Consider the following 23070-nt stretch of genomic DNA (forward strand, 5'->3'; position numbering starts at 1 on the left):
GATTGCAGAACCATCCTAATCTTGCCTTAGTCTGATTGAGCTGCCAACCTCTTCCCCACCCCTTTCCTTGTCTAACAGGGGAACCAGCACAATCTATTTTCGGTAAAGCCTTCTCCAAATCGAAGGAGAAATTTGCAGTTGTTTTTGACAAGGTGGTGAGATCCCATTTCTTCCTCTGAAATAACAGAGGAATAGAGCTGTACAGCATGGAAACAGACCCTTTGGTTCAACTCACCCATGCCGACCAGATATCCCAAATTAATCAAGTCCCATTTGCCAGCACTTAGTCCACATCCCTCTAAATCCTTCTTATGCATATACCCATCCATATGCATTTTAAATGTTGTAATTGTACCAGCCTCCACCATTTCCTCTGGTAGCTCGTTCCACACAGGCACCATTCTCTGTGTGAAAACGCTGCCCCTTAGGTCAGATGCAAATCTTTCCCCTGTCACCTTAAACCTATGCCTTCTAGCTTTAGATTCCACTACCCTGAGGAAAATACCTTGGTTTTTCATCCTACCCATGCTTTTATAAATGGCTCTTAGGTCACCCCTCAGCCTCTGAAGTTCTAGGGAAAAAAAGCCCAGCCTATTCAACCTCTCCCTATAGATCAAACCCTCCAACCATGGCAACATACATGTAAACCTTTTATGATCCCTTTCAACTCTCACAACATCCTTCCGATAGAAAGGAGACCAGAATTGCACACAATATTCCAACAATGGCCTAACCAATTCCCTGTATAGCCGCAACATGATCTGTCAACTCTTATACTCAATGCACTGACCAATGAAGGAAAGCATACCAAACGCCTTTTTCACTATCCTATCTACCTGCGACTCCACTTTAAAGGAGCTATGAACCTGCACTGCAAAGTCTCTTTGTTCAGCAACACTCCCCAGGACGTTACCATTAAGTGTATAAGTCCAGATCTGAATTGCTTTTCCAAAATGCAGCACCTCACATTTATCTAAATTAAACTCCACCTGTCACTCCTCAGCCCATTGGCCCATCTGTTGTATGATAATTTGATCTTTTACTATAAAATCTGTGTCCTATGATCCTGCTTCACTAGCCTACCTGACGAAGGAGCAGTGCTCTAAAATCTTATACTTCCAAATAAACCTCATGAATCTGAGAAGTATTCACTTGTTATAAGGTAAGAGTACCATTTAACACCTCAGCATGCCTCCTAATTCCATGTGTAAATCTCCTTTCTGATCCCTAATTGGCCCTACTGCTTTTACAATTAGTGTCCTGCCATAGCATTTGGGATTTCCTTGCCAGAGTTTTTTCCTTATCACTCTTTGCTTCTCTTTGCTTATTCAGCTCTCACTCCTCTGAGATTTCTACATTTAGTTTGGTTCTCAATTGCATTTTCTACCTTGCACCTGTAATAAATAGAACTTTTCTTCATATTTTTCTTCAATATCTCCTTCATATTTGGGGAATACTGCTTGCCCTACCTTTCCCTTTTGAGGAAACACACATTAACTCTGCCTCATCCATCTCGTTAAAGGTAACCCATTACTCAGCTCCTCTTTTTTTCCATTAGCTTTTGATTTCAGTCTATCTAGCTTAGTTCTTTCTTTCCCCATTGAAGTTAGCTTTCCTCTTGTTAATTATTCTTTATATATATTATTAATTTTCATTTTCAACAATCATCCTATATCTTATGATACAATGATCACTGTCCTCTAAATGTACCCTCACCGACACTTGCTGTACATGCCTCATCTCATTCCCAATAACCAGGTCTAGTTCCTTTCTTGTTTGATTGTATGCATACTCCTGGGTGGAAACCTCTGGAACATAAGTCTTTGAATGCTTGGCCCCTCACTACCCTTGACATTGTCATTATCGTAGCCTACATTCAGTTTTTTTTTAAAAATGGGCCCCATTATAACAACTTTATGTTTGCACTGATCTCTAATTTCCTTTCAGATTTGTTCCTTTATATCCTTCCCACTTGTGCATGTTCTATAGATTCCACTGAACAATGTAATTGAATCTCTCTTCCTCCTTAACTCAAACCAAATCAATTCGGTCCTTGAACTCTCCAGGACACACTTTTTCTTCAGCACTGCAGAGCTCTCCTTTATAAAAGCGCCATGCCTCCTTTTTAACCTTTTCTAACTTTCTGAACACCTTGAAATCAGAGATATTTAACACCCATTCCTGCCTTTTCCTAAGCTAAGTCTTTGTTGTCGCCCAACATTCTATTTCCACTAAGCAAGCTATGCCTGCAACCTCACTATTCTTATTAAATATACTAAATGATTTTATACATGCATAACTTTGATTTACCTTCATTACTTTTCTCTCTGACTCTGCCTCTACTTAACAACACACCAGGCTCTATTCTCATGTTATCTGCCTCTCCCAGTATTTTGTGTACCTTGATATTATTCTCTCCAAGCTCCCATACCTCTGCTGAGTTTGGTTAAGCTCTCCCCAAAAGCAACAGCAAAAAAATTCCACAAGGAAACCGTCCTGGCTCTTTATGTGGAACCATCCTAACTTTTACAGGTGCCATCACCCACAAGGTGTCTAAGGAATCCCTCTACCTTCAAACCTCTGCTGCTGACATTATCCATCGAGGCACACAATTCTCAAGAACCTTGTTGAGAGGGGCTAAGGAAATTCTAATCCTTCTCGTCTCTTCTGTACAGGTAGTTCTTGGATAATGAGCTTTCCAGCAGCATGATTTGCTTATAACATCGCTGAGAAATTGAGGAACGGTATTTTCGAGAACGCTTACTTCTGTTCGCAACAGTGCAATTCCAGCGGTGATCATTTCATGTGCTTTGTTCTTCGCACACGTTGATACCCACACTTAAGTCTCCCTGCCATTTTTCACATGTACCAAAGTCAGCTGCTGACAGAGCAGCTTTCTGAGACAGATACATTGCGCAGCTTCCTGGGAAAGGTACACTACTCCTGGATTATTCCATTTTTGAAAAAAAAATGGAGGTGCATAGCAGCAAGAAGCATCCTGGTGATAAAATTGTGGGTGGCGAATGCAAAAGAAAGACTATAATACTGGAAGAGAACCTAGATATGATAAAGCATTTTGAGAGTAAGGAGAGAATACGTGATATGGCTCACATAACAGGAATGATGGAGTCTATCTTGCGCATCATGATGACGCTCTATCCCTGCATTAACGATATTGTTTAAATGTACTACGTTAAATTTACTTTTGCTTTGTTGATATGTATGATTTATATCTTCATTCAGGCTGTGCTATATTTGTGTTAGACTTTTGGGTGATTTTTGAGCGATTGTGAGTGATATTCTTTGCTGGTCTGCCCCTAACCCCTCTTTTCCCATAGGTCCCATTCTTTATATCAAGCGATTTTCTATTAGGTGAGGTTTCATTGGAACACAACTACAACATTATAGGAGTACTACCTGTATCAGCACCATGTTTGCAGAAGTTAGTTTATTGCTTTAGTTTCAACTGCTGTCTTGTTTTTCCATTCCCAGTATCACCACACATATAGTGTGGCTCTGTGCTGTTAATAGTTGATCCATGCAAAGATGTATCGGGCACAGCAAGAGAAAGTAGGGAAAATGAAAATGCTCTTTATAGCAGCTTGATCAAACTTTTACACAAAAGGCAGAAACTATACATTCCAGCTGATCTAATGTCACAAAATATTTTTCGACAATTTAAATGATTCACTTCAATTCCAAGTAAATACAGATGAGGAATTAATTTTAATTTGCTATATCAACTCAAATATGTATTGTTTCATAGTTTTCTTTAATTAAACCTAATAGTTTTGTTGTATTATGCATTTGCATATTCCATCTATGCTAGAGTCCTGGAGGACCTTGGGGCTGTTCTTCCATTAGGGACAACTGATTGTGGTGAGTTTAACTTGAGGGTTACAATGCTTCAGGTGAGGGGCAAGATTGAGAAGTTGATCCTCCTTTGTGCTCTCAGCTGGTACAAGAATTGAACCTGTGATTTTGGCATCACTCTCTATCGCAAAGCAGCCATCGAGCCAATTGAACCAATTGAACCTCCCATTAATGCAGTACATCCGTTATTGTTGTTCGAGCATTCTGGGGCAGGAAAAGTTTGGGCAGGATTTTCAGGTCTGTGAGGAGGCGAAAAGAATAGCTGGTGGGTGAACTTTACCAAGCCAGAGGTAAAAATATAAGATCCTCGTTGCTGAGCTTGAGTTCTCCACCTTCAAAAGGTGGTCAGCTTTCTCAGTATCTGTTGTAAAGGAGCTTATATTTTTGCATTTGAATCTTAGTGAAAGCCCGATTCTGTGGAATGAAGGCAGCCTTTCCAATTAACTTCTGTCTAAGCAAGAAACTCAATATTTGAGATTCAAATCACATGCAACAGGTATGAACTAGACTACTTTCACCACTTTCTGCTTCTTTATCCTTGTACTGATACAGCTTTAAACATTAATTGTACTATATTGTGATATAATCTGTCCAGGTAGAAGCAGGGATGTCTTGCTACAATTGCACAGGGCCTTGGCGAGACCACATCTAGTCCATTGTGTACTGTTTTTGTCTCCTTATCCGAGTAAAAATGTTCTGCCTATGGAGAGAGTATAACAAAGGTTTACTGGGGTGATATTTCCAAGAGCACTGCTAAGAGGAAAGATGTTGTGAAACTTGAAAGGGTTCAGAAAAGATTTACAAGGATGCTGCCAAGGTTGGAGGATTTGAGCTATAAGGAGAGGCTGAAGAGGCTGGGGCTGTTTCGCTGGAGCAAAGGGATGATCTCAGAGGTTTATAAAATCATGAGAGACATAGATAGGATAAATAGACAAAGTCTTTTCTTTGGGGTGGGGGAGTCCAGAACTAGAGGGCATAGGTTTAGGGTGAGAGGGGAAAGCTATAAAAGGGATCTAATGGGCAACTTTTTTTGTGCAGAGGGTGATGTGTGCATGTGGAATGAGCTGCCAGAGGAAGTGGTGGAGGCTGGTATAATTGCAACATTTAAAAGTCATCTGGATGGGTATATGAATTGGAAGGGTTTAGAGGGAAATGGGCCAAGTGCTGGCAAATGGGACTAGAATAGGTTGGGATATCTGGTCAGCATGGACGAGTTGGACCGAAGAGTCTGTTTCCATTCTGTACATCTCTATGACTCTATAACTGATGCGATGTATTGAACAAACCTAGATTGCTGCTAAGTCTTTAATCATTTAGAATAGGTTGCGGGTTTGATTTATTAATATGTAAATCCCAGAACTTCCTTCAATTCGCATTCCCAAGATAATTTAAGGTTTTTTTAAAAAAAGGTGACATTTCAGCTCAGACAATCCATTAATAGTGTGAGGTTAGAGTCTGTATTCGAACCTTGAGTCAGACCGGTTCTATTTCCAAAGGGGGGGGGAGCACGCATGTGCGCGCGTATACACACACACACACACATACACACACGTCAGATTTGTATTGGTAGATCAAAATGCACCCAGTCTGTAGGCAGTTAGTCCATGTGACATTTTATAAATTCCTATTTTGGAAACAGAACCAGTCTGACTCAAGGTTGGAATAGATAGACAGACTCTAACCTCACACTTTTAATGCATTGTCTGAGCTGAGATGTCACTTTTTTTTTAAAAAACTGAAGTTATCTTGGGAATGCGACTTAAAAGAAGTTCTGGGATTTACAAATTAATGAATCGAAATCTGCAACCCATTCTAAGTGATTACAGACTTAACAGAAATCTAGGTTTGTTCAACACATCACATCAGTGATATGACACTTTGATCTTTTAATATATATTCTGTGTCCTATGATCCTGCCCCACTAGCCTACCTGACAAAGAAGCTGCGCTCCAAATGCTTGTACTTCCAAATGAACCTGTTGGACTATAACCTGGTGTTGAGTTATTTTTAACTTTGTTCCCCCCAGTCCAAAACTAGCAACTCCACATCAGAGATTCATTAGAACAGTCCAAAGCACCTTGGGGTCATCCAGCACCATGTTCTAATCATTAATCTTTGTATCAAGATTTGCATGAGAACCAGTAACACCACATTTTTGGAAAAAACCCTGCAATAACAAATATTACTCTGGTACCTTTTACAAGTACAGTCTAGCACTAACCTTAAATACTGATTTTTTTAATGCTCCCAGTAAATTGAAGATACATACTTAGCAACTAATTGTTTACAGCCCGAAAGAGAACATATTAAAGTTATAATCAATGCACTTGCATATAAATGGCCTCAAGTGAACCTAGCATTGTACAGTTCCCGTATTTCAAAAGTGGAACAGTGGTTTCAATATTTAAAAAGTGAACTTGAATTGCTGTGAGTCAGTCTTCAATCATGAGTTTCTGCACTTATTTGTATTATTAGGAGATAACAAATAAAAGGCTGGTTTTATTAAGTAAAAGGAGGTGAAAACGTAAGCCAGGTTGAGCTACTTGCATGCAGAAACAGTCAAGTTACGAAAAGTTATATCAAGAGTCATTCAAATAACAACATGATCAAACTTTGGCTCACCTTAAAAATGCATATGGAAAACTGTTGTAGATTATGCATTGATAAACAAAGCTAACTCACCAAATGTAAAAAGAATTGCAAACAATCTTTCCCTAGACTAAAAGTAAAGCAACTTAAAACAGTTTTTTTTATACATCATTAAACAGTGTCACGATACTATATTTTGTTCATGCCGCTCTATTAAAATCAGAAGCACATCTGGCTACATTGATAGAATCTGGCATAGTTGACAGGTGGTCATCCTGTTGTACTGGAGAACAGATATAATCAGATGAAATTTATAAACAAATTAAAATCGGAATTTGAACTGTACAACTTGCTGTATTTTATCTCATCAAGAATATATTCAATGACTCATTTCACTTCTGAATCATGTTCAATATAGGTGGAGATTATTTTCCACATCTCGTTGTTATAAAATATAATTATGTAATTGGATCTCAGTCTGAACTTATTCCTATACCCAGGTAGAGTTCACTGATCATAATATATGAAAATGCTTTACCTGAGTGGATCTTAGAAGCATGTCTTTGCAGAAAATCCAGCAAGTGTGAAAGAACCTTTTTATGGCACGATATTAATTCCTCATCACATTCATAGCACCTACAAAATTAAGAGTCATAGAGTCATAGAAAGGTACAGCATGGAAATAGACCCTTCAGTCCAACTCATTCATGCAGACCAGATATCCTAAATTAATCTAGTCCCATTTGCCAAAACTTGGCTCATATCCCTCTAAACCCATCCTATTCATATAGCCATCCAGTTGTTTTTAAATGTTGTCATTGTACCAGCCTCCACAACTTCCTCTGGCAGCTCATTCCATACATACACCACCCTCTAAGTGAAAACGTTGCCCCATAGGTCTCTTTTAAATCTTTCCCCTCTCATCTTAAACCTATGCCCTTTAGTCTTGGACTCCCCCACCCTTGGGAAAAAATGGTCTATTTACCCTATCCATGCCCTTCATGATTTTATAAACCTCTGTAAGGTCACCTCTCAGCATGCTAAAGAATAAATTATGTGCAGATTTGTTTTAAAAGTACAGACAATAATTTCTTATTGATATTAATATAGAGAATCACAATAGAAGAATTCCAGACCAACGGGTAATATTACAGTTTAAGGATAGGCTTCCTTGAAAGAGGAGATAATTCAGGCATGGTCAAGGCATGACGGAGAAAGGTAGGACAAATAAAATCAGAATTCTCTGGATAATGAAAGACAAAGAGCTAGATGAAACAGCAAAAAAGGTGCATTTGACCAATGTCAAGTTGATTATACAAGTGGGAATCAAGCTAAAAACAGAAAGTTCAGACAAGAATGAATAAAAGGTGCAGCAAAGAGAGCTTGAGAGAATTAACTGACAACTGAAATAAAACAGGAATCCAAAATGTATCCATAGGTTCTGGATCTAAGTTTGCTCGCTGAGCTGGAAGGTTCGATTTCAGACATTTCGTCACCATACTAGGAAACATCATCGGTGAGCCTCCGGTGAAGCACTGGTGTTAGTGACCTGCTTTTTATTTATGTGTTTAGGTTTCCTTGGGTTGGTGATGTTGGAAACCGAAACGCAAATAGAAAGCAGGTCACTAACACCAGTGCTTCACAGGAAGCTCAATGATATTACCTAGTATTGTGATGAAAAGTCTGAAAACAAACCTTCCAGCTCAGCAAGCAAACTTACATCCAGAACCTCAACCTGAGTTACAAATCTTCTCAAAACTCGCTATCCATAGGTATATTTTAAAAAAGGGGATTTACACATGGAGGTAGAAAGCACAGCTGTGGCACATGAATACTGTTTATTTACATTTACCAAGGAAGTAAATGCTGGCAAAATTGGCGTGGAAGCAACTGAAGCAATAGATGGGCTAAAACTGACTTTTCATCACAACTGAAAGATTTTAAAATGTAGTAATTATAAACAAATAAGAGGGGAAGGATAGCTGAAAAGAAAAGAGAAGGTCTGTGTTGAAGTATAAGATAGAAGAAGTTAAATGACAAAAAGGTGGACGATGCAAGGCCAAAGGGAATGGTAATAAGATAAGTAAAGAAAGAAAAGCTGTGTCTTGAGGGGGTGAGATTGGCAAAGCGATAAAGAGTTGTCATTGGAAAACAGAGAATCACAGAATCCCCACAATGCAGATAGACAGTTTTTGGCCATCGAGTCTGCACTGACCCTCAGAACAGCATCCTATTCGGCCATATATTCTTTCACTCCCTCTTCCACACCCCCCCCCCCCCCCAAACCATCACCCTATCACCATTACCTCACATTAACCATGGTTAATCTACCTAGTCTGCACATCCTTAGCAAAAAAAAGGGGCAATTTAGCATGGCCGATCCATCTAACTTGTACATCTTTGGACTATGGAAGAAACCGGAGCACCCGGCAGAAACCATGCAAACATGGGGACAATGTGCAAACTCCACACAGGTCATCATCCAAGTCTGGAATCGAACTTGGGTTCCTGATGCTGAGAGGCAGCAGTGCTAGCCACTGTATTACCCCATGCAAAGAAAAGTTGAACATATGGGGTCACAGATTATGGTCTGAAATCACTGAACTCCATGTTGAGTGCAGAAAGTTAAAAAGCAAAAAAAAGATAAATTACTGTTCCTTGAGCTTACACCGAGCATCATTCAAACCAAGTGGGAGGCTGAAGATGGTCTCCTTAATGCTCCATTGAAGTTCACATTTAAACTCTCCTATCTTCCTTTTTTTTTTATTCCTTCATAGGATGTGAGGACCTTTGGCAAGGACAGCATTTGTTGCCCTTTCTTCATGGTACTTGAACTGAATAGCTTGCTCAGCTGTTTCATAGGGCAGTGAAGAGTCAACCACAGTACTGTTAGCCAAACCAGGTGAGGATGACAAGTTTTCCCTTTCTAAAGGGAACTGGTGAACAAGATCTGACAAATGATCAGGGTTACCAACTGTGGTGAAACGGTTAAAAATTATGTCCCAATACATGTGTGAATCTAACCGGAATGGAGGTGTTGCTTAGTCCCGTGTGAATCTTATTACACACCTCCCCGTGTGAATCTTCTTATCTGTATGTAACCAGAATGGAATGTGTTTTTTAGCCTTGGTCTGCTGTTCACATGAATGTTTATATCTGGAAAAGAGTATATCAGCTGGAAAAGTCTCCAGTTCGGTGAGTCTGCTCCGGGGTTACGTTTAACCGCCGAGCGTGGGTTGTTGGCAACCGCTCTACGAGAACTGACGGCTCCCAGTTCCGGTAACATGTAGAGTGAGTATAAGCCAGACCCGTTGTAAGTATGAGACCTGGTTGTGGCGACGCTGCGGGGAATAAAATGCTCATATTCTAGCAGACTCGCCTCTTGGTCGTTTGTTCTGTGTCAGACTACTCTCCTACGAACCTGACCTTGAGAATTTTTTAAAACACCAACACATCAATCTTTCTTTCAAATTCCAGATTTATTATTTGAATTCAACATTAATCATCTGCCTTGGTGGGATTCAAAATCATGCCCGCAGGGAATTAATCTCAGGGAATTAAAATATCACTGCACCACTACCTCATTCCAAACCCCCCTTTTTCTTCTCAGGAGGGCCATTTTGAGGAAGGGTCACCAGGTAGGAAACATTAACTCTTGATTTCTCTTCACAGATGCTACCAGACCTGCTCAACTTTTCCTGCAACTTGTTTTTGTTTCTGATTTACAGCATCTGCAGTTCTTTCGGTTTCCCTTTTCTTCCTATTTCCATCCTCCCATTTTAATTTACTTTAACCAATTAATCACATTTTTCCAACATTTCCTAGTACTGATGAAAAGCCATCAGTCTGAAATGTTCATTGTTTCTCTCTCCATAGATGTTGCCTGACATTCTGAGCAATTCAAACGTTTTCTACTTTTACTTCAGATTTTTCAGTTTTGGCTTTTGGATCTATAGCATTTATTGGCTTACAACCGAAAACAAGAAAACAGTCTTAAACTAAAAAGTCTAAAAAGCAAAAACTTCAGAAGACTTGCATATAGCTGTAGGACATTACTTCAAATTTGTGATTCTTCACAAGTTAAATTGCCCCTTCCCACCAATGCACTGAGCAGTTTATGATAAACATTTGGGTTTTTGCACTGGTGTTCTTCAAATTGAACTGTCAACATTAATTGAATTTTACTACAATTTCTATGAAATCTTTTACACTCTCCCTTCTCAAATAGTTACCCAATTTCCTTTCAAGTTGTATCATAGCTACTTATGGTGAATCATTCCATATTCAATGTTGAAGTAAAAGCAGGAAGGCCAATGGTTTCAACTAGAAAAACTGTTATGATCCCAACTGATGGTAATATCGTACAAATCAGATCCCAGATTAAGGCCTGGCTTGATAGTTTATTTTTTAAACTGCAGAAGTCAGTCATTGAACAAATTAACTGGAGACTGCAGATGCACTTTTAACAAAAAAAAATTCCACAAGAGAAAATACAAACTATGTTACACTAAACACTAATTATTGAAATAATTTCATATGTGAAAAACTGCTTCATCCCTTTTACCTTGGCAATAACCTTACAGATACTCAAACCTCAGCAAATGGTCACCCCTATCATCATGCTACAGCATCTTGCTCATCCTGCACGTCTATAAGCTATTTCCTTTTTGGCAGGTTTCTCTGCATTCACTCAATGCTTTTATTAAAATTAATGACTCTATCCGGGACCCTGAAACAAGTTGCTAACTCAACTCATACAGTCATAGAGCTGGACAGCATGGAAACAGAACCTTCAACTCACCCACGCTGACCAGATGTCTGAAATTAATCCAGTCCCATTTGCCAGCAATTAGCCCACATCCTCCTAAACTCTTCCTATTCATATACCCATCCTGATGTCTTTTAAATGTTGTATTTGTACCAGCCTCCACCACTTCCTCTGGTAGCTCATTCCATACTGGTACACTCTCTGTGTGAAAACCTTGCCCCTTAGGTCCCTTTTATAGTTTTCCCCTTTCACCATAAATCTATGCCTTCCAGCTTTGGACTCCACTACCTTGAGGAATACCCTGGTTATTCACCCTATCCATGACACCCCCTTTTAGGGCAACCCTGGCAACATCCTTGTAAATCTTTTCTGAACCCTTTCCAGCTACACAACAGCCTTCCCACAGCCGGGAGACCATAACTGAATGCAGTATTCCAAAAGTGGCCCAATCAATGTCCTGCATAGCTGCAACATGACCTCCCAACTCCTATACTCAATGCACTGACCAATGAAGTCCTGCCCTGATTTGTCTTCCCAAAATGCAGCACCTCACATTTACCTAAATGAAATTCCATCTGCCACTCCGCAGCCCACCTGCCCATTTGATTAATGTTTCACTGTACTTTGAGGCAACCTTCTTGGTTACTACACCTAGAGGTTTGGTGTCATCTGCAAACTTACTAATCATACCTCTTATGTTCACATCCAAAACATTTATATAAATGACAAAGAGCACTGAATGCAGCATAAATCCTTGTGACACACCGCTGCTCACAGGCCTCCGGTCTGAAAAGCAACCCTCCACCACCATTGTCAGTCTCCTATCTTTGAGCCAGTTCTGTATCCAAATGGCTAGTTATCCCTATATTCTGTGTGATTATTACTATTATTGATAATGGGTTCCTTAAACTCATGTCTTCAACTGCCTAGCAGATGCCTCCTATTCTGACACCTCCACAGTTTTCTGCTTCTGGGACTTTCTTCTAAGCAACTAAGAGCTTCTACCCAGCTGTGCCTGAACTGGAGCTGAATGAACTTTGGATCATTTGTGAGACCGAGGGGATAATAGAGTGGACTTACAGGGAGGTAGTCACACATCAGGTACAGGAAAAATGTAGATGGGTTACAATCAGGGGATGGAAATGGAACAGACAGACAGTGTTGGGATCTCCTGTGGGTGTTCCCCTCAGAAACAAATATATCATTTTAGATGCTGGGTGGAGGGGGTGGGGGGAACTAGGGGTAAGCCATGGAGTACAGATCTCTGGCACAGAGTCTGTCCCTGTTGCTCATAAGGGAAGGGGGAAATAAGTAGAGCATTAGGCATTGGGGACTCAATTATTAGGGGGACAGATAGGATATTCTGTGGAACAAGAGAGACTCGCGGATGAGGTGTTGCCTCCCAGGTGTCAGGGTCCGTGATGTCTCAGAACATGTTTTCAGGATCCTTGAGGGGGAGGGGGAGCACCCCCAAGTTGTGCTCCAGATAGAATCTAATCACATAGAAGGAAAAGGAATGGGGATTTAAGGCAGAAAATCAAGGAGCTCGGGTAGAAGCTTAGAGCTAGAACAGAGTTATTATCTCTGGTTACTTGCCCGTACCATGTGCTAGCGAGGCGAGTAATAGGGAGAGTGAGCAGCTTATTATATGGCTACAGGATGGCACAGGAGGGAGGGATTCAGATATCTGAATATTTGGAGTTCATTGTGAGGTAGGTGGGAACTCTACAAACAGAATGGTATACACCTGAACCAGAGGGATACCGATATCTGAGTCGGGGGGGGTGGAATTTGCTCATGCTTTTTAGGATGGTTTAAATGACTACAGCAAGGGAATAGGAACCTGAATTGTGGCTCCAGTGTACAGGAGGTTAAGAGTACTGAGGTCATAAATAAGGTTTCAATGACGCAACAGTGTACCAGCAGAGAGGAAGGTGACTTGAAGTGTGTCTAATTCAATGCCAGGAGCATCAGGCATAAGGTGGGTGAGCTTGCAGCATAAGTTGGTACCTGGGACTTTGATGTTGTAGCCATTTCGGAGACATCGATACAGCAGGGACAGGAATGGTTGTTGCAGGTTCCGGATTTAGATGTTTCATTAAGAACAGGGAAGGTGGCAAAAGAGGGGGGGTGGCATTGTTCGTCGAGGACAGTATTACGATGGCAGAAATAACATTTGATAAGGACTCGTCTACTGAAGTAGTATGGGTTGTGGTTAGAAACAGGAAAGGACAGGTCACCCTGCTGAGAGTTTTCTATAGGCCTCCAAAAAGTTCCAGCGATATAGAGAAAAGGATTGTAAAGATGATTCTGGGTAGGAGTGAAAGTAACAGGGTCGTTGTTATGGGGTCTTTAACTTTCCAAATATTGACTGGAAATGCTATAATTCGAGTACTTTAGACAGGTCGGGTTTTGTCCAATATGTGCAGAAGGGTTTCCTGACACATTGGATTTGGTACTAGGTAATGAACTAGGCCAGGTGTTAGATGGGGAGGTAGGTGAGCACTTTGGTGATACTGATTCAGTTACATTTAATTTAGTGATGGAATGGATAGGTATATACCACAAAGCAAGATTTATAGCTGGGGGAAAGGTAACAATGATGCAGTTCGGCAAGATTTAGGATGCAGAGAATGGAGAAGGAAACTGAAGAGGATGGGCACAATTGAAATGTGGAGCTTGTTCAAGGAAAGGCTACTGCGTGTCCTTGATAAGTATGTACCTATCAGGTAGGCAGGAAGTGGTTGAGCGAGGGAACTGTGGTTTACTAAAGAAGTTGAATCTCCTGTCAAAAGGAAGAAGGATGCTTATGTAAAGATGAGACATGAAGGCGCTAGAGAGTTACAAGTTAGCCAGGATGGACCTAAAGACAGAGTTAAGAAAAGCCAAGAGGAGATATGAGAAGTCTTTGGCAGGTAGGATGAGGAAAACCCTAAAGCTTTCTACAGGTATGTCAGGAATAAAAGAATAAAAGAATGACTGTCAAGGACAGTAGTGGGAAGTTGTGCATGGAGTCTAAGAAGATAGGAGAGGCACTAAATGAATATTTTTCATTAGTATTCACACAGAAAAAAGACAATGTTGTCAAGGAGAATACTGAGATACAGGCTAGTAGACTAGAAGGGACTGAGATTCATAAGGAGGAGGTGTTAGCAATTCTGGAAAGTGTAAAAATAGATAAGTTCCCTGGGCCGGATGTGATTTATCCTACAATTCTCTGGGAAGCTGGGGAGGAGATTGCAGAGCCTTTGGCTTTGATCTTTATGTCATCATTGTATACAGGAATAGTGCCAGAAGACCGAGGATAGCAAATGTTGTCCCCTTCTCCAAAAAGGGGAATAGACACAACCCTAGTAATAGACCAGTGAGAGCCTTACTTTGGTTATGGCTGAAGTGTTGGAAAGGATTATAAGAGATAGGATTTATAATCATCTAGAAAGGAATAATTTGATTAGGGATAGTCAACATGGTTTTGTGAAGGGTAGGTCATGCCTCACAAACCTTATTGAGTTCTTTTGAGAAGGTGACCAAATAGATGGATGATGATAAAGTGGTTGATGTGGTGTATATGGATTTCAGTAAAGTGTTTGATAAGGTTCCTCACAGCAGGCTATTGCAGAAAATATAGAGACATGGGATTCAGGGTGATTTAGCCATTTTGATCAGAAATTGGCTAATTGTAAGACGACAGAGGCTGCTGGTTGATAGGAAATGTTCATTCTGGAGTTCAGTTACTAGTGGTGTACCACAAGGATCTGTTTTGGGGCCACTGCTGTTTGTCATTTTTATAAATGATATGGATGAGGATATAGAAGGATGGGTTAATAAATTTGTGGATGACACTAAGGTCGGTGGAGTTCTGGATAGTGCTGAAGGATGTTGCAGGTTACAGAGGGACATAGATAAGCTGTAGAGCTGGGCTGAGAGGTGGCAAATGGAGTTTAATGTGGAAAAGCATGAGGTGATTCACTTTGGAAGGAGTAACAGGAATACAGAATACTGGACTTATGCTAAGATTCTTGATAGTGTGGATGAGCAGAGAGATCTTGGTGTCCACGTGCATAGATCTCTGAAAGTTGCCACCCAGATTGATAGGGTTGGTAAGAAAGATTATGGTGTGTTAGCTTTTATTGGTAGAGGGATTGAGTTTCGGAGCCATGAGGTTATGTTACAACTGTACAAAGCTCTGGTGCAACCGCACTTGGAGTATTGCGTTCAGTTCTGGTCGCCACATTATAGGAAGGATGTGGAAGCATTGGAAAGGGTGCAGAGGAGATTTACCAGAATGTTGGAAGGTCTTATGAGGAAAGGTTGAGAGATTTGAGGCCATTTTCATTAGAGAGAAGAAAGTTGGGAGGTGACTTAATATAGATATACAAGATGAGCAGAGGATTAGATAAGGTGGACAGTGAGAGCCTTTTTCCTTGGATGGTGATGACTCGCACAAGGGGATATAGGATAGATGTCAGAGAGTAGTAAGGGTGTGTAATGCCCTGCCTGTGACAGTAGTAGACTCACCATATTTAAGGGCATTTTAAATGGTCATTAGATAAATATATGGATGATAATGGAATAGTGTAGGTTAGATGGGCTTCAGATTGGTTTCACAGGTTGGTGCAACATCGAGGGCCAAACGGTCTGTACTGCACTGTAACGTTCTATGTTCTGAACTATTTTTGGAGACTCTTAAGAGCATCTGCTGCTTCTGCCTCCCACTCTCTTGGTTGTGAAACTCAAGTCAACAAACACCTTAGACGATACATCCCCAAGTTACTTGCTATTGATTTTAGTTAAATGACATACAATTTCCTGAAAATGCTGAATTTTGAACATTTATAGAGTGAGAGTCATGCAGCATAGAAACAGACCTTTTGGTCTAACCAGTCCACAATGACTACATTCCTGAACTAAACTAGTTCCACTTGCCTGCATTTAGTGCATATCCCTCCAAACTTTCCTATGTATGTACTTATCCAAATGTCTTTTAAATATTGTAACTGTATTTGCATCCATCACTTTCTCTGGAAGTTCATTCCACACATGAACTACATTCTGTGTAAAAATGTTGTCCCTCATGTCTTTTTTAAAACTTTCTCCTCCCACCATAAAAATATGATCCCTAGTTTTGAATTCACGTCCTCAGGGAAAAATGTCTGACTTTCACAGAACTGAAAATGAAAACTCATTTTCCTCCATTTTAGAACCCAATTCTCAAAATATAATTATATATTATATGCCTTCATCGCATAGCAAATTCTATGAATGTCAGAATGACAACAAGCTTCCAGGTTCAGTTCTTTTCATGGTCTGGCATTGCCAAGAAGCCTTGTCCTTTCCTCCCACAAATAGGTGTTTTCTTTTCAGAACTCATCTTAAAAACAAATGTACAGGTCAGATGGTCACTCTGGGAGGAATAAGGCTGTAACCTTATGAATATCAGTAATCCTTTTAAGTGTCAGTTAGGCAAATGAATCATCAAAGTGCTCAAATCAAAAAGAAAAATGTAGAAAAAAAGTATTGAAATAAATTTACAAAAACATAAGCAGCTTTTGAGATTTTAGTCCACAAAAAATATTTTAAATGCTGTGGAGTTTCTTGCTAACTCAGTTAATAAATGTACATCATTGATTATGCTTGGTAGTAAAGGAAGGGAGTTGGCGCATCCTTTGATACCACAACAGGCTTCAATGAGCCGATGGTCAGGAAGTAAATCATAATCTAGATTGCCCTCTCCTAATTTCTATGGACTGCTGGTGGAAATGTATGTTCGAATGGGCCCAACCATGATATTACCCAATCTGCTGACACTGCTACTGGACCTATGCCTATCATGAATTACTAACTTCTGCAGGAATTTGTAAAAAGAGAAAATTAGACAAACAGGAAAAACAAGGAGCATTCTGAAAGTTCATTAATAGTAAACTTGAACTTTCAATTATGACAATTTGAAATATAATTGTATAATTTATACTTATAAATTGGACTATTCAGCCTCAAATTGCCTTACCAAGCAGTCCAGGAGTCCAAATTGATCACAATACAATGTGCATCCAAGCGCGCAGTCTGGAAATGCTTGAAAGAATGCCGATCTTTTGAGTTTTGACTGCATCCCTAAGTGTAAAAAACATTATATGTTGTTACATTTTGATCGACTGTCTCCTAAGTTACTAGTCGTAACAGTTTTTAGCATTGCCAGCAAAATTTAATTAATTTTCACTTTTACTTGATCACGTTCGTAGGTAGTGCATCTTCAGCTATTGTCCAAAATACCAACAACTTGCTTTTATACCACGATTTGGATATGCTGGCGTTGGACTGAGGCATACAAAGTTTAAAATCACACAACATCAGGTTATAGTCCAACAGGTTTAATTGGAAGCACACTAGCTTTCGGGAGCGCCATTCCTTCATCAGGTGATTGTGGAGGATACAATTGTAATGCACAGAATTTATAGCAAAGATTTACAGTGTGATGTAACTGAAATTATACATTAAAAAATACCTTGATTGTCTGTTCGAATACCATGATAGTTTCACTTCTTTCATGTGTAAATGAAAAAAACTTTTTTAAAAAGTTGCATTCTCAGGTTAGCTGCAACAATTGGTGTTAGCTAGACAATATGTTGAAGGTGTTAGCCCTCTGTGATCTCTGTCTATGCCATGATGTTTAGATTGATTCTAATCTAAAAAGTGAGATAACAGAGTTTTACATGAATTCATTCAGTTTTTGAGGAAAGTACAATGTAACCCTAAGTACAAATTCACCCCACAAAATATATGTGTGCATGTGGGTCTGTGTGTCAGTCTGTGTGTCAGTCTGTGTGTCAGTCTGTGTGTCAGTCTGTGTGTCAGTCTGCAGTCTGTGTGTCAGTCTGTGTGTCAGTCTGTGTGTCAGTCTGTCTGGGTTGGGGGTTGTGAGTGTGAGAGAGTGTATATGTGTGTGCATGAGTGTAGAGTAGTCTAAGTCTCTGAGAGGATGCCTGTGTGAATATGGGAGTGTGTGTGTCTGTAAGGGTGTGTGTGAGTGTCTGTGTGTGTGCCCCCACCTCAGGGAAAAGACTTAGTCTATTTATCCTATCCATGCCCCTCATGATTTTATAAACCTCTGTAACGTCACCCCTCAGCCCCCAACACTCCAGGGAAAACAACCACAGCCTATTCAACTTCTCCTTATAGCTCAAATCCTCCAAACCTGGCAACATCCTTGTAAATCTTTTCTGATCCTTGTAAATCTTTTCTGAATCCTTTCAAGTTTCACAACATCCTTCCGATTGGAAGGAGACCACAACTGCATGCAATATTCCAAAAGTGGCCTAACCATTGCCCTGTCCAGCCACAACATCATCTCCTAACTCCTGTACTCAACACTCTGACCAATAAAGGAAAGCATACCAAACGCCTTCTTCATTATCCTATCTATCTGCGTCTCTACTTTCAAGGAGCTAAGAACCTGCACTCCAAGGTCTCTTTGTTCAGCAAGACTCCCTTGGAACTTACAATTAAGTGTATTAATCCTGCTAAGATTTCCTTCCCCAAAATGCAGCACCTTGCATTTATCCAAATTAAATTCCATCTGCCACTCCTCAGCCCATCTGCCTATCTGATCAAGATTCTGTCGTAATCCAAGGTAACCTTCTTCGCTGTCCACTACACTTCCAATTTTGGTGTCATCTGCAAACTTACTAACTATACCTCTTATGCTCACATCCAAATCATTTATATAAACAACAAAAAGTAGTGGACCCAGCACCGATCTTTGTGACACTCCACTGGTCACAAGCCTCCAATCTGAAAAACAACCTTCCACCACCACCCTGTCTTCTACCTTCGAGCCAGTTTTGTATCCAAATGGCTGTGAACTTTATAATGTTATTCCCTACAACCAAATCTAGGTTGCTTATAAAAATTTAAAAGTAATTGACTCCAAACAAGCATACAAAGGACATTAATGCAAACAACCTCTCAGTCAGAAAAAAATTCAATCACCAACACACAGTTTCCTGTCACTGAGGCAATTTCATGCCCACACTACCGTTTTTCCCAGAATTTCATGGATTTGCATCTCATAATAGCTATGTGGCATGTTGCTGAATTACTCCCATACTTTACACATAAATAACAAGCTTCCCTATTATCTTAAAAAATCCAAACAAGCTTGTCAGTCACAACTTGGTTTAATGAGACCTCCCTTCATGTTCTTGATTAACCCAAACTTGACTAAATGGATGTTGTTCTATCCCTGACAATGTAAAGACTACCTTTTTATCAATTTTGGAGAAGATTTATAGCTCAAGTTGATGATAAGTATGTAAGTTAGTTTGCTCAGCTTGAAACTTTATTTTCAGACATTTCAATACAATACCAGATAACATCATCAATGAGAGTCTCCAGTGAAGCGCTGGTGGTATGTCCCTTCTCTCAGTCTACAGGTCTTGATTTCTTAAGGTGAATGCTGTCATTTCTGGTTCAAGGGAAGATAGGTAGTCTCCCTACCTGGTACACCAATATACAGACTAGCCGAAGAACTCCACCAAAAACTAAAACACCAAAAACATGCCACTCCATTCACTCCACCTAAGAATTCCTGAACACCAAGGTAGAAGACGACGAAATAATGATTTCCTTGGACCTTACAGCCCTTTTCACATCAATTAATATCAACCTGGCCAAAGAAACACTGGCATCATGACGAGAAAAACCAGGCCCACAAACACCAGATAGCACCAACTTCACCAGCAAAGACATCCTCAAGCTCGTTGACCTGCGTCTCACCACCCACTTCACATTCAATAATAAAACCTATGAACAAGTCAATGGAATACCTATGGGATCACCAGTATCAGGGCTTATAGCAGAAGCAGTAATACAGAGACTTGAAGAAGCTACCCTCCCATCTATCCAGCCCAAAGTTTGGGTCCGCTACGTAGTTGACACCTTTGTCATCATGAAACGGAACAAATTAGAGGAAACATACAACACCATCAACAATATCCTGACTGGCGTAAAATTCACAGAAGAGGAGGAGAATGACAACAGTCTCCCATTCCAAGATGTGACAGTTGAATGCACAGTCAATGGAGAGCTTCAAACCAGCATATACAGAAAAACAATACACATGGACCAAATACTTAACTTCAGAAGCAATCATCCCAACATCCACAAACAGAGCTGCATCAAGACATTATTTGAACAAGCTCATTGCACTGCAGCACCCAGGAACCACAAAAAGCAGAAGAATATCTATACAATGTTTTCAAGAAAACGGGTACCCAATAAACATCATCAGCCAAATTCCTCAGGAAGAAACCCAAATAAGCAAACACAACACAACCAAAATCTGGAGCCACGTTACATCAAAGGCATATCAGAAATAACTTCCAGACTACTCAGATCCCTTGGCATCATGGTAGCCCACAAACCTACTAACACACTTAAATAGCAACTAATTAACCTAAACGATCCATTAGATACCTCCAGCAAAATTAACGTCATTTATAAGATACCATGCAAGAACTGTACCAAAACACTACATCGGACAAACTAGCAGGAAACTTGCCACCAGTATACATTAACACCAACTGGCCACCAAATAACACAATCCACTATCACTAGTTTCTATACACACAGACAAAGAAGGACACCAATTTGACTGGGACAACACACACCCCAGTCTGACCTATCACCCTCACCTTGACCTCTTCCCACCTATCACATTTCCGATGCCCCTCCCCCAAGTCCCTCCTCCCTATCTTTTATCTTAGCCTGCTGGACCAACTTTCCTCATTCCTGAAGAAGGGCTAATGCCCGAAATGTCGATTCTCCTGTTCCCTAGATGCTGCCTGACCTGCTGCGCTTTTCCAGCAACACATTTCCATCTGTGTAAACAAAGAGTCAAGCATCCACATGTAGCTGATTGACAACTAGACCAGAGAAACCCTCTGCTTGCCAACAACTATGTATTTGGCTCCCCTGCACAAAAATAACTTTTGGGTGTGAATGTTTGGGCAGAAAACATTAAAACTTCAGAAAGGAAAAATCACCTCAAACTTGAAGAAAGCCAACGTACTTCCTTCATCAGTCACTGTTTTAGCCAACAAGCCAGAGAATTCATTAAGATCAACCAGTCACTCTTGGCTAATGAAAGCAAGTGAAAGTATCTGGAGAAGGAATATTAAGAAGCAGCAGGGCCTGACAAGGTGGAAGGATCATCCCAGAAAATTCTATGGACAGGGCCCACTGATTTGGCTTTTCAGTCTTTCTCTCCATCATAACATCCATGCTATATTTTATGTTTGTCTGTATTTCTATGTAAAAGAAGTCTTATAGGGGTGGTTAGAGTGTTACAGTTTTAACTAGCAGAGTTACATATCAATGGTTCATAATAATTTACCCACAGCTAGAATTTTTTGTGATTAATAGTAATCACTGTTAAGTACAAAAATGTGGTGCATGCTTTCTGTCAACCTAGGTCTAAGAGACATGTAAATTGAGAAATTTTGCATATTTTTAAAAATCTTTAACTTTTATGACAACTCTGGGAATGACAGAAATTGATTTCCAGCATGCTACACCGGCAAAGCATACCAATAAGGATTTCCAATAATTTCTCCACTACACTATTACGTTGACTGGCCTGCAGTTTCCTGATTTACCCTTCTCTTCTTTCTTGAACTATGGTGTAACATTAGCAATCCTGCAGCATTATTCCTCCATCCAAAAAGGATTGAAAATTTTTAATCTACACCTCTTCCATGTGCACTTAAGTTTGTTTCAATAAACTGGGATGTATTCCAACCATACCAACAGACATCATTCAGCAACGCTTGGGAAATGAGGAGATGAATAACCTAGTTATTCATTATAACCATGAGATGAATATACCTAGTTTGCATCTGAGAAAACTGCAGCTCATTCAGGACGGACAAGCACTTCAGGAAGACAGAGATAGTAAAGGGGCCGAGAAAATGCTGGAGAGGCACAATAGAATATTGTGAGCATTCCTGTGTGCACCTTTAGGTGAGATGGACAAAACATTTAGATAGAAAGGTAAGATATAACTCAAAGTACATTGGTGGCACAGTTGTGGAAAGATAAGCTATTATTAGAGACGTTCTGACTACGACCAAATAAGTAAGAGTGAAATCAAGCAGTGAGAATTGTAAGTTGCCAATGGAAGAGAGATTTTTCTTAAAAGGAATATTCCATGAATAATATATCAAAGGTTACAGAGATATCTTGATGGCAATTTCTTCTTTAGGGAGCATTTGATAAAATGTGATTATTTTCATTTAAGATTCTCCATGAGGCTCATAATATAAGCAAATATTTTAATTTACATTTCATCTTAAATTTGGCATCTCTGGCAGCACAACATTCTCAGTACTGAACTGGATCAGCCTTCACCTTTGTATTCAAGTTCTAGAGTGAGACTTGAAACTAAAACTATCTGCCTCAGAGGCAACAGTGCCACAAACAAAGCCAGACTTGTCATTTCTATCCACTTTTGAGAATGTACATCAGTGTTTGAGACCCAATTTGCCTGGAGCCATCTATTGAAATTGAAAGAAATGCTACCAGGGTCAGTAATTTGTGGAGACCTTCAGTCTTACATAACTTGGGATTCATTCAGATGTTGCATTTTTTATGCTTTTATTTAAATCCCTACTCTCCAAGACTGCTACTGGTCAGGTTTTGCCAGTAACTCTTTGGCTCCTTTTCCAATTAGCCTAAATTTGTATAATTTATTTACAAACCCATATGCCACCAAGGACAGTTTCACTTGCTTTAGTCACGTCCCCAACAGCAGTATAGACCAAGGAAGACCATGAGTCTCTCAGTTG

General features: G+C 40.0%; 1 protein-coding gene across 7 annotated transcripts in view; it reads right to left on the reverse strand.

The window, feature by feature from the left end:
* usp45 (ubiquitin specific peptidase 45) overlaps window positions 1–23070 on the reverse strand; it is a 158199-nt gene that overhangs the window by 126606 nt on the left and 8523 nt on the right. For 6 of the 7 annotated variants that reach the window (XM_043685574.1, XM_043685580.1, XM_043685569.1 and 3 more), the window contains exons 4-5: window positions 17238–17341; window positions 7001–7098 (exon numbers count right to left, since the gene is read on the reverse strand). In XM_043685574.1, the coding sequence (XP_043541509.1) occupies window positions 7001–7098; window positions 17238–17341 (202 nt within the window). Of the gene's footprint in view, window positions 1–7000; window positions 7099–17237; window positions 17342–17732; window positions 17768–23070 lie in introns of those variants that run through there. The other variant, XM_043685591.1, reaches the window with a different exon arrangement.

The sequence above is a fragment of the Chiloscyllium plagiosum genome, chromosome 3, assembly GCF_004010195.1.
Source record: "Chiloscyllium plagiosum isolate BGI_BamShark_2017 chromosome 3, ASM401019v2, whole genome shotgun sequence".
In the NCBI taxonomy this organism is placed as follows: Eukaryota; Metazoa; Chordata; class Chondrichthyes; order Orectolobiformes; family Hemiscylliidae; genus Chiloscyllium; species Chiloscyllium plagiosum.